The following is a 12,351-nucleotide window of genomic DNA, read 5'->3' as shown; positions in this document are numbered from 1 at the left end:
GTTTTAGTTCTGGATCAGGACTGGAGTCATTCAGTGTGTTTTAGTTCTGTATCAGGACCGGAGTCATTCAGTGTGTTTTAGTTCTGGATCAGGTATAAAGGACTGGAGTCATTCAGTGTGTTTTAGTTCTGTATCAGGACCGGAGTCATTCAGTGTGTTTTAGTTCTGTATCAGGACTGGAGTCATTCAGTGTGCTTTAGTTCTGTATCAGGACTGGAGTCATTCAGTGTGTTTTATTTCTGTATCAGGACTGGAGTCATTCAGTGTGTTTTAGTTCTGTATCAGGACTGGAGTCATTCAGTGTGTTTTAGTTCTGTATCAGGTATAAAGGACTGGAGTCATTCAGTGTGTTTTAGTTCTGTATCAGGACTGGAGTCATTCAGTGTGTTTTAGTTCTGTATCAGGACTGGAGTCATTCAGTGTGTTTTAGTTCTGTATCAGGACTGGAGTCATTCAGTGTGTTTTAGTTCTGTATCAGGACTGGAGTCATTCAGTGTGTTTTAGTTCTGTATCAGGACTGGAATCATTCAGTGTGTTTTAGTTCTGTATCAGGACTGGAGTCATTCAGTGTGTTTTAGTTCTGTATCAGGACTGGAGTCATTCAGTGTGTTTTAGTTCTGTATCAGGACTGGAGTCATTCAGTGTGTTTTAGTTCTGTATCAGGTATAAAGGACCAGAGTCATTCAGTGTGTTTTAGTTCTGGATCAGGACCGGAGTCATTCAGTGTGTTTTAGTTCTGTATCAGGACTGGAGTCATTCAGTACATTTTAGTTCTGTATCAGGACTGGAGTCATTCAGTGTGTTTTAGTTCTGTATCAGGTATAAAGGACTGGAGTCATTCAGTGTGTTTTAGTTCTGTATCAGGACTGGAGTCATTCAGTGTGTTTTAGTTCTGTATCAGGACTGGAGTCATTCAGTGTGTTTTAGTTCTGTATCAGGACTGGAGTCATTCAGTGTGTTTTAGTTCTCTTTCTCTCAACTATCACCTGGTTGAACCCATAGAACATCGGGTATCATCGGATGGGGCCACAGTGTCTTCTGATCCCTCCTGTCTCAGCCTCCAGTATTTATGCTGCAGTAGTTTATGTGCCGGGGGGCTAGGGTCAGTCTGTTACATCTGGAGTATTCTCCTATCTTATCCGGTGTCCTGTGTGAATTTAAATATGCTCTCTCTAATTCTCTCTTTCTCTCTTTCTTTCTTTCTTTCTCCCGGAGGACCTGAGCCCTAGGACCATGCCTCGGGACTACCTGGCATGATGACTCCTTGCTGTCCCCAGTCCACCTGGCCATGCTGCTGCTCCAGTTTCAACTGTTCTGCCTGTGGCTACGGAACCCTGACCTGTTCACCGGACGTGCTTGTTGCACCCTCGACAACTACTATGATTATTATTATTTGATCATGCTGGTCATTTATGAACATTTTAACATCTTGACCATGTTCTGTTATAATATCCACCCGGCACAGCCAGAAGAGGACTGGCCACCCCTCATAGCCTGGTTCCTCTCTAGGTTTCTTCCTAGGTTTTTGGCCTTTCTAGGGAGTTTTTCCTAGGGAGTTTTTCCTAGCCACCGTGCTTCTTTCACATGCATTGCTTGCTGTTTGGGGTTTTAGGCTGGGTTTCTGTACAGCACTTTGAGATTTCAGCTGATATACGAAGGGCTATATAAATAAATACATTTGATTTGATCTCTTTCTCTCACTACATCACCTGGTTGAACCCATAGAACAGCTCTTTCTCTTACTACATCACCTGGTTGAACCCATAGAACAGCTCTTTCTCTCAACTATCACCTGGTTGAACCCATAGAACAGCTCTTTCTCTGACTACATCACCTGGTTGAACCCATAGAACAGCTCTTTCTCTCACTACATCACCTGGTTGAACCCATAGAACAGCTCTTTCTCTCAACTATCACCTGGTTGAACCCATAGAACAGCTCTTTCTCTGACTACATCACCTGGTTGAACCCATAGAACAGCTCTTTCTCTCACTACATCACCTGGTTGAACCCATAGAACAGCTCTTTCTGTCACTACATCACCTGGTTGAACCCACAGAACAGCTCTTTCTCTCAACTAATCACCTGGTTGAACCCATAGAACAGCTCTTTCTCTCACTACATCACCTGGTTGAACCCATAGAACAGCTCTTTCTCTCACTACATCACCTGGTTGAACCCATAGAACAGCTCTTTCTCTCACTACATCACCTGGTTGAACCCATAGAACAGCTCTTTCTGTCACTACATCACCTGGTTGAACCCACAGAACAGCTCTTTCTCTCAACTAATCACCTGGTTGAACCCATAGAACAGTTGTTGAAGTCCATTCATGTTGCCATATCATTGACTACGGAGTGACGAACTGCGTATTAGAAGGCAGAACCTTTCAGACTCAGTTAAGTCCCAGTAACTTGTGTTTTCTTACAGTCCTGCTGCTCCGCCGCCCAGGCTGACCAGGCTGCCACGCGACTCCTCACGTCCACCTGGGTGAGGGTGGCGGGGGGCTCTGGGGCGGGCGCCGCTGGGGGCGGGGGGATGACCCCATCACTCTTCAGAATCATCCTATAGGAGGACGGGAGGAGGAGACGAGAGGCAGACGGACAATCAGATACAGACCCAGACCCAGATACAAACAGAACCCCATACAGCACTGATAAAGACCAGACCCAGACCCAGATACAAACAGAACCCCATACAGCACTGATACAGACCAGACCCAGACCCAGATACAAACAGAACCCCATACAGCACTGATACAGACCAGACCCAGACCCAGATACAAACAGAACCCCATACAGCACTGATACAGACCAGACCCAGACCCAGATACAAACAGAACCCCATACAGCACTGATACAGACCAGACCCAGATACAAACAGAACCCCATACAGCACTGATACAGACCAGACCCAGACCCAGATACAAACAGAACCCCATACAGCACTGATACAGACCAGACCCAGACCCAGATACAAACAGAACCCCATACAGCACTGATACAGACCAGACCCAGATACAAACAGAACCCCATACAGCACTGATACAGACCAGACCCAGACCCAGATACAAACAGAACCCCATACATAACCCATTCTAACAGAGCTCTACAAAGTAACAGAACCCATTCCAGTCTCTACTACAGTACAGAGTCCAGTCAGAGACGACAGGTAGATACAGGTGTTCTACCGTAGTGTTTCTGGGTCTCTACTACGGTACAGAGTCCAGTCAGAGACGACAGGTAGATACAGGTGTTCTACCGTAGTGTTTCTGGGTCTCTACTACAGTACAGAGTCCAGTCAGAGACGACAGGTAGATACAGGTGTTCTACCGTAGTGTTTCTGGGTCTCTACTACGGTACAGAGTCCAGTCAGAGACGACAGGTAGATACAGGTGTTCTACCGTAGTGTTTCTGGTCTCTACTACAGTACAGAGTCCAGTCAGAGACGACAGGTAGATACAGGTGTTCTACCGTAGTGTTTCTGGGTCTCTACTACGGTACAGAGTCCAGTCAGAGACGACAGGTGTTCTACCGTAGTGTTTCTGGGTCTCTACTACGGTACAGAGTCCAGTCAGAGACGACAGGTAGATACAGGTGTTCTACCGTAGTGTTTCTGGGTCTCTACTACAGTACAGAGTCCAGTCAGAGACGACAGGAGTTCTACCGTAGTGTTTCTGGGTCTCTACTACAGTACAGATTCCAGTCAGAGACGACAGGTGTTCTACCGTAGTGTTTCTGGGTCTCTACTACAGTACAGAGTCCAGTCAGAGACGACAGGTAGATACAGGTGTTCTACCGTAGTGTTTCTGGGTCTCTACTACGGTACAGAGTCCAGTCAGAGACGACAGTTAGATACAGGTGTTCTACCGTAGTGTTTCTGGGTCTCTACTACAGTACAGAGTCCAGTCAGAGACGACAGGTAGATACAGGTGTTCTACCGTAGTGTTTCTGGGTCTCTACTACAGTACAGAGTCCAGTCAGAGACGACAGGAGTTCTACCGTAGTGTTTCTGGGTCTCTACTACAGTACAGAGTCCAGTCAGAGACGACAGGTAGATACAGGTGTTCTACCGTAGTGTTTCTGGGTCTCTACTACGGTACAGAGTCCAGTCAGAGACGACAGGTAGATACAGGTGTTCTACCGTAGTGTTTCTGGTCTCTACTACAGTACAGAGTCCAGTCAGAGACGACAGGTGTTCTACCGTAGTGTTTCTGGGTCTCTACTACGGTACAGAGTCCAGTCAGAGACGACAGGTGTTTTACCGTAGTGTTTCTGGGTCTCTACTACGGTACAGAGTCCAGTCAGAGACGACAGGTAGATACAGGTGTTCTACCGTAGTGTTTCTGGGTCTCTACTACAGTACAGAGTCCAGTCAGAGACGACAGGTAGATACAGGTGTTCTACCGTAGTGTTTCTGGGTCTCTACTACAGTACAGAGTCCAGTCAGAGACGACAGGTAGATACAGGTGTTCTACCGTAGTGTTTCTGGGTCTCTACTACAGTACAGAGTCCAGTCAGAGACGACAGGTAGATACAGGTGTTCTACCGTAGTGTTTCTGGGTCTCTACTACAGTACAGAGTCCAGTCAGAGACGACAGGTGTTCTACCGTAGTGTTTCTGGGTCTCTACTACGGTACAGAGTCCAGTCAGAGACGACAGGTGTTCTACCGTAGTGTTTCTGGGTCTCTACTACAGTACAGATTCCAGTCAGAGACGACAGGTGTTTTACCGTAGTGTTTCTGGGTCTCTACTACAGTACAGAGTCCAGTCAGAGACGACAGGTAGATACAGGTGTTCTACCGTAGTGTTTCTGGGTCTCTACTACAGTACAGAGTCCAGTCAGAGACGACAGGTGTTCTACCGTAGTGTTTCTGGGTCTCTACTACGGTACAGAGTCCAGTCAGAGACGACAGGTGTTCTACAGTAGTATTTCTGGGTCTCTACTACAGCACAGAGTCCAGTCAGAGACGACAGGTGTTTTACCGTAGTGTTTCTGGGTCTCTACTACAGTACAGAGTCCAGTCAGAGACGACAGGTAGATACAGGTGTTCTACCGTAGTGTTTCTGGGTCTCTACTACAGTACAGAGTCCAGTCAGAGACGACAGGTAGATACAGGTGTTCTACCGTAGTATTTCTGGGTCTCTACTATGGTACAGAGTCCAGTCAGAGACGACAGGTAGATACAGGTGTTCTACCGTAGTGTTTCTGGGTCTCTACTACAGTACAGAGTCCAGTCAGAAACGACAGGTAGATACAGGTGTTCTACCGTAGTGTTTCTGGTCTCTACTACAGTACAGAGTCCAGTCAGAGACGACAGGTAGATACAGGTGTTCTACCGTAGTGTTTCTGGGTCTCTACTACGGTACAGAGTCCAGTCAGAGACGACAGGTAGATACAGGTGTTCTACCGTAGTGTTTCTGGGTCTCTACTACGGTACAGAGTCCAGTCAGAGACGACAGGTGTTCTACCGTAGTGTTTCTGGGTCTCTACTACAGTACAGAGTCCAGTCAGAGACGACAGGTGTTTTACCGTAGTGTTTCTGGGTCTCTACTACAGTACAGAGTCCAGTCAGAGACGACAGGTGTTCTACCGTAGTGTTTCTGGGTCTCTACTACAGTACAGAGTCCAGTCAGAGACGACAAGTGTTCTACCGTAGTGTTTCTGGGTCTCTACTACAGTACAGATTCCAGTCAGAGACGACAGGTGTTTTACCGTAGTGTTTCTGGGTCTCTACTACGGTACAGAGTCCAGTCAGAGACGACAGGTAGATACAGGTGTTCTACCGTAGTGTTTCTGGGTCTCTACTACAGTACAGAGTCCAGTCAGAAACGACAGGTAGATACAGGTGTTCTACCGTAGTGTTTCTGGTCTCTACTACAGTACAGAGTCCAGTCAGAGACGACAGGTAGATACAGGTGTTCTACCGTAGTGTTTCTGGGTCTCTACTACAGTACAGATTCCAGTCAGAGACGACAGGTGTTTTACCGTAGTGTTTCTGGGTCTCTACTACAGTACAGAGTCCAGTCAGAGACGACAGGTAGATACAGGTGTTCTACCGTAGTGTTTCTGGGTCTCTACTACAGTACAGAGTCCAGTCAGAGACGACAGGTGTTCTACCGTAGTGTTTCTGGGTCTCTACTACGGTACAGAGTCCAGTCAGAGACGACAGGTGTTCTACAGTAGTATTTCTGGGTCTCTACTACAGCACAGAGTCCAGTCAGAGACGACAGGTGTTTTACCGTAGTGTTTCTGGGTCTCTACTACAGTACAGAGTCCAGTCAGAGACGACAGGTAGATACAGGTGTTCTACCGTAGTGTTTCTGGGTCTCTACTACAGTACAGAGTCCAGTCAGAGACGACAGGTAGATACAGGTGTTCTACCGTAGTATTTCTGGGTCTCTACTATGGTACAGAATCCAGTCAGAGACGACAGGTAGATACAGGTGTTCTACCGTAGTGTTTCTGGGTCTCTACTACAGTACAGAGTCCAGTCAGAAACGACAGGTAGATACAGGTGTTCTACCGTAGTGTTTCTGGTCTCTACTACAGTACAGAGTCCAGTCAGAGACGACAGGTAGATACAGGTGTTCTACCGTAGTGTTTCTGGGTCTCTACTACGGTACAGAGTCCAGTCAGAGACGACAGGTAGATACAGGTGTTCTACCGTAGTGTTTCTGGGTCTCTACTACGGTACAGAGTCCAGTCAGAGACGACAGGTGTTCTACCGTAGTGTTTCTGGGTCTCTACTACAGTACAGAGTCCAGTCAGAGACGACAGGTGTTTTACCGTAGTGTTTCTGGGTCTCTACTACAGTACAGAGTCCAGTCAGAGACGACAGGTGTTTTACCGTAGTGTTTCTGGGTCTCTACTACAGTACAGAGTCCAGTCAGAGACGACAGGTGTTTTACCGTAGTGTTTCTGGGTCTCTACTACAGTACAGAGTCCAGTCAGAGACGACAGGTAGATACAGGTGTTCTACCGTAGTGTTTCTGGGTCTCTACTACGGTACAGAGTCCAGTCAGAGACGACAGGTTGATACAGGTGTTCTACCGTAGTGTTTCTGGGTCTCTACTACGGTACAGAGTCCAGTCAGAGACGACAGGTGTTCTACAGTAGTATTTCTGGGTCTCTACTACAGCACAGAGTCCAGTCAGAGACGACAGGTGTTTTACCGTAGTGTTTCTGGGTCTCTACTACAGTACAGAGTCCAGTCAGAGACGACAGGTAGATACAGGTGTTCTACCGTAGTGTTTCTGGGTCTCTACTACAGTACAGAGTCCAGTCAGAGACGACAGGTAGATACAGGTGTTCTACCGTAGTATTTCTGGGTCTCTACTATGGTACAGAATCCAGTCAGAGACGACAGGTAGATACAGGTGTTCTACCGTAGTGTTTCTGGGTCTCTACTACAGTACAGAGTCCAGTCAGAAACGACAGGTAGATACAGGTGTTCTACCGTAGTGTTTCTGGTCTCTACTACAGTACAGAGTCCAGTCAGAGACGACAGGTAGATACAGGTGTTCTACCGTAGTGTTTCTGGGTCTCTACTACGGTACAGAGTCCAGTCAGAGACGACAGGTAGATACAGGTGTTCTACCGTAGTGTTTCTGGGTCTCTACTACGGTACAGAGTCCAGTCAGAGACGACAGGTGTTCTACCGTAGTGTTTCTGGGTCTCTACTACAGTACAGAGTCCAGTCAGAGACGACAGGTGTTTTACCGTAGTGTTTCTGGGTCTCTACTACAGTACAGAGTCCAGTCAGAGACGACAGGTGTTCTACCGTAGTGTTTCTGGGTCTCTACTACGGTACAGAGTCCAGTCAGAGACGACAGGTGTTCTACCGTAGTGTTTCTGGGTCTCTACTACAGTACAGATTCCAGTCAGAGACGACAGGTGTTTTACCGTAGTGTTTCTGGGTCTCTACTACGGTACAGAGTCCAGTCAGAGACGACAGGTAGATACAGGTGTTCTACCGTAGTGTTTCTGGGTCTCTACTACAGTACAGAGTCCAGTCAGAAACGACAGGTAGATACAGGTGTTCTACCGTAGTGTTTCTGGTCTCTACTACAGTACAGAGTCCAGTCAGAGACGACAGGTAGATACAGGTGTTCTACCGTAGTGTTTCTGGGTCTCTACTACGGTACAGAGTCCAGTCAGAGACGACAGGTGTTCTACCGTAGTGTTTCTGGGTCTCTACTACAGTACAGAGTCCAGTCAGAGACGATAGGTGTTTTACCGTAGTGTTTCTGGGTCTCTACTACAGTACAGAGTCCAGTCAGAGACGACAGGTGTTTTACCGTAGTGTTTCTGGGTCTCTACTACAGTACAGAGTCCAGTCAGAGACGACAGGTAGATACAGGTGTTCTACCGTAGTGTTTCTGGGTCTCTACTACAGTACAGAGTCCAGTCAGAGACGACAGGTAGATACAGGTGTTCTACCGTAGTATTTCTGGGTCTCTACTATGGTACAGAGTCCAGTCAGAGACGACAGGTAGATACAGGTGTTCTACCGTAGTGTTTCTGGGTCTCTACTACAGTACAGAGTCCAGTCAGAAACGACAGGTAGATACAGGTGTTCTACCGTAGTGTTTCTGGTCTCTACTACAGTACAGAGTCCAGTCAGAGACGACAGGTAGATACAGGTGTTCTACCGTAGTGTTTCTGGGTCTCTACTACGGTACAGAGTCCAGTCAGAGACGACAGGTTGATACAGGTGTTCTACCGTAGTGTTTCTGGGTCTCTACTACGGTACAGAGTCCAGTCAGAGACGACAGGTGTTCTACCGTAGTGTTTCTGGGTCTCTACTACAGTACAGAGTCCAGTCAGAGACGACAGGTAGATACAGGTGTTCTACCGTAGTGTTTCTGGTCTCTACTACAGTACAGAGTCCAGTCAGAGACGACAGGTAGATACAGGTGTTCTACCGTAGTGTTTCTGGTCTCTACTACGGTACAGAGTCCAGTCAGAGACGACAGGTAGATACAGGTGTTCTACCGTAGCGTTTCTGGTCTCTATTACAGTACAGAGTCCAGTCAGAGACGACAGTTAGATACAGGTGTTCTACCGTAGTGTTTCTGGGTCTCTACTACAGTACAGAGTCCAGTCAGAGACGACAGGTAGATACAGGTGTTCTACCGTAGTGTTTCTGGTCTCTACTACAGTACAGAGTCCAGTCAGAGACGACAGGTAGATACAGGTGTTCTACCGTAGTGTTTCTGGGTCTCTACTACAGTACAGAGTCCAGTCAGAGACGACAGGTGTTCTACCGTAGTGTTTCTGGTCTCTACTACAGTACAGAGTCCAGTCAGAGACGACAGGTAGATACAGGTGTTCTACCGTAGTGTTTCTGGGTCTCTACTACAGTACAGAGTCCAGTCAGAGACGACAGGTGTTCTACCGTAGTGTTTCTGGTCTCTACTACAGTACAGAGTCCAGTCAGAGACGACAGGTAGATACAGGTGTTTTACCGTAGTGCTTCTGGTCTCTTCTTCACCTTGCCTCCCTTCTGATCCATCATGGCCCCCTCTATATCAGCCTGGATTAGGTTGGCCTGGACGAGACAGACAGACAGACAGACAGGGAGAGAACACATTACCAACCCTAACCCTCTATATCAGCCTGGATCAGGTGGCCTGGACGAGACAGACAGACAGAGAACACATCACTAACTGTCTGTCTGTCTGTCTGTCTGTGTGTGTGTGTGTGTGTGTGTCTGTGTCTGTGTCTGTGTCTGTGGTGTGTGTGTGTCTGTGTGTGTGTCTGTGTGTGTGTCTGTGTGTGTGTCTGTGTGTGTGTCTGTGTGTGTGTCTGTGTGTGTGTGTGTGTGTGTGTGTGTGTACCTTGATGTCGTCACACTGGAACAGGTGAAGGTCCGGTTTGCCCTGGCCCGGCTCCTTACACACCAGAGCCAAGATGGAGTCGTAGTTGCAGGATGACATCACCGCCTGGCAGTGCATGATGGTCCCCAAGGGAAAGTTCTCCAACTCATTCTGAAACAATAACAAACAGGTCAGTTAACCAGCTTAAAAACTGTACTGAGGCCAGCCCAAACAAACAGGTCACTTAACCAGCTTAAAAACTGTACTGAGGCCAGCCCTAACAAACAGGTCAGTTAACAGAACCAGCTTAAAAACTGTACTGAGACCAGCCCAAACAAACAGGTCAGTTAACAGAACCAGCTTAAAAACTGTACTGAGGCCAGCCCTAACAAACAGGTCAGTTAACAGAACCAGCTTATAAACTGTACTGAGGCCAGCCCTAACAAACAGATCAGTTAACAGAACCAGCTTAAAAACTGTACTGAGGCCAGCCCTAACAAACAGGTCAGTTAAGGGGGGTTTGTTTTGTAGGTATTTTGGGGTTTTCTGTTTCTATGTGGGTTTGTTCTAGTTATCTATTTCTATGTGTTGGTTTTCATGTTTCGGCCGGGTATGGTTTCCAATCAGAGGCAGTTGTCTTTCGTTGTCTCTGATTGGAAGCCATACTTAGACAGCCTGTTTTTCCTTTGGGGGTTTGTGGGTAGTTGTTTTCCGTTCTGGTCTAAGTGTACCTGACGGGATTGTGTTGGTCGTTTTTTGTTATCTTGTCAAGTGTGTTCATTAAAAGAGTTTGAAAATGAGCACTACCCACGCTGCATCTCGGGCTCCATTTTACGACGCCTGTGACAGTCACCTTCCATACAGCACCTCCGTCAAGTATAAATCGTTTTTTCTTCGAGAGAGCCAGTAGCCAAATAACTTTCAGTAATTCCCTGATATGATACCGCTGGTCTAGCCAGTAGGTCCCATGATGCCCCTGTCCAGCGTACCACAGCTGGTCCCTTCAGACGGCCTTCCTGCTCACCCACCTTGGTCTCTGGGTCGATGAGGCTGACCGTCTTCTCCTCCACCTGCAGCAGCATGTCCTGGGTCCATATCTAATATCAAACCAATAGGAATATATTGGATCTGGACAGCAGCTACATTATCAAAACCAATAGGAATATATTGGATCTGTACAGCAGCTACATTATCAAACCAATAGGAATACATTGGATCTGTACAGCAGCTACATTATCAAACCAATAGGAATATATTGGATCTGTACAGCAGATGGGAAACAGAGTCATATTATCTCCTGCGCCTCACCTTTCCCTTGGCGTCCAGGAGGCGGAGCTTCCTGATTCCATCCTCAGTGTTGATCATGGCTTCCTTCCTGTCCAGAACAAATGTGGTCAGGTGCTGAGAGGAGAGAGGAGAGGGGGGAGAGGGGAGAGGGTTTGGGGACACAGAGGGGATAGGAGAGGGGGGAGAGGGGAGAGGGTTTGGGACACAGAGGGGATAGGAGAGAGGGGAGAGGGGAGAGGGTTTGGGACACAGAGGGGATAGGAGAGGGGGGAGAGGGGAGAGGGTTTGGGGACACAGAGGGGATAGGAGAGGGGGGAGAGGGGAGAGGGTTTGGGACACAGAGGGGATAGGAGAGGGGGAGAGGGGGAGAGGGGAGAGGGTTTGGGACAGGTTAGTAACAATCTCTACCCTACCTACCACTAACACACTGTATGTACAGTAGTAGACTGGCCTCAGCGTGGGGTGGTAGTCATGCTGTATGTAGACTGACCTCAACGTGGGGTGGTAGTCATGCTGTATGTACAGTAGTAGACTGACCTCAACGTGGTACTGTGGGGGTGTTAGTCATGCTGTATGGACAGTAGTAGACTGACCTCATCGTGGGGTGGTAGTCATGCTGTATGTACAGTAGTAGACTGGCCTCAACGTGGGGTGGTAGTCATGCTGTATGTAGACTGACCTCAACATGGGGTGGTAGTCATGCTGTATGTAGACTGGCCTCAACGTGGGGTGGTAGTCATGCTGTATGTAGACTGGCCTCAACGTGGTGTGTTAGTCATGCTGTATGGACAGTAGTAGACTGGCCTCAACGTGGGGTGGTAGTCATGCTGTATGTACAGTAGTAGACTGACCTCGACGTGGTACTGGGAGGTGTTCGTCATGCTGTTGATGCTGTTTTTGGTGTAGTTCTTCCGTTGTTCTGGAGAACGACAGGACACGGTCAGCAGCAAAACAAACACCATAGCATCTACACAGAACTACAGTCATATTATAGCATCTACACAGAACTACAGTCATATTACAGCATCTAGACAGAACTACAGTCATATTATAGCGTCTACACAGAACTACAGTCATATTACAGCATCTACACAGAACTACAGTCATATTATAGCATCTACACAGAACTACAGTCATATTATAGCATCTACACAGAACTACAGTCATATTACAGCATCGAGACAGAACTACAGTCATATTATAGCATCTAGAAGGAACTACAGTCATATTATAGCCTCTACAC

The 12,351-nt window shown here is 47.4% G+C and overlaps 1 protein-coding gene across 3 annotated transcripts in view; it reads right to left on the bottom strand.

The window, feature by feature from the left end:
- The window catches only part of LOC115189855 (epidermal growth factor receptor kinase substrate 8), an 82,092-nt gene that overhangs the window by 42,772 nt on the left and 26,969 nt on the right, over positions 1-12,351 (bottom strand). For all 3 annotated transcript variants that reach the window (XM_029748383.1, XM_029748384.1, XM_029748385.1), the window contains exons 5-10: positions 11,960-12,027; positions 11,130-11,222; positions 10,850-10,918; positions 9,843-9,992; positions 9,471-9,553; positions 2,429-2,565 (exon numbers count right to left, since the gene is read on the bottom strand). In XM_029748383.1, coding sequence (XP_029604243.1) covers positions 2,429-2,565; positions 9,471-9,553; positions 9,843-9,992; positions 10,850-10,918; positions 11,130-11,222; positions 11,960-12,027 — 600 coding nt within the window. The remainder of the gene's footprint in view (positions 1-2,428; positions 2,566-9,470; positions 9,554-9,842; positions 9,993-10,849; positions 10,919-11,129; positions 11,223-11,959; positions 12,028-12,351) is intronic.

The sequence above is a fragment of the Salmo trutta genome, unplaced genomic scaffold (genome assembly GCF_901001165.1).
Source record: "Salmo trutta unplaced genomic scaffold, fSalTru1.1, whole genome shotgun sequence".
NCBI classification, from domain to species: domain Eukaryota; kingdom Metazoa; phylum Chordata; class Actinopteri; order Salmoniformes; family Salmonidae; genus Salmo; species Salmo trutta.
The sequence above is the reverse complement of the archived record's forward strand: the minus strand, read 5'-3'. Positions and strand labels throughout refer to the sequence as shown.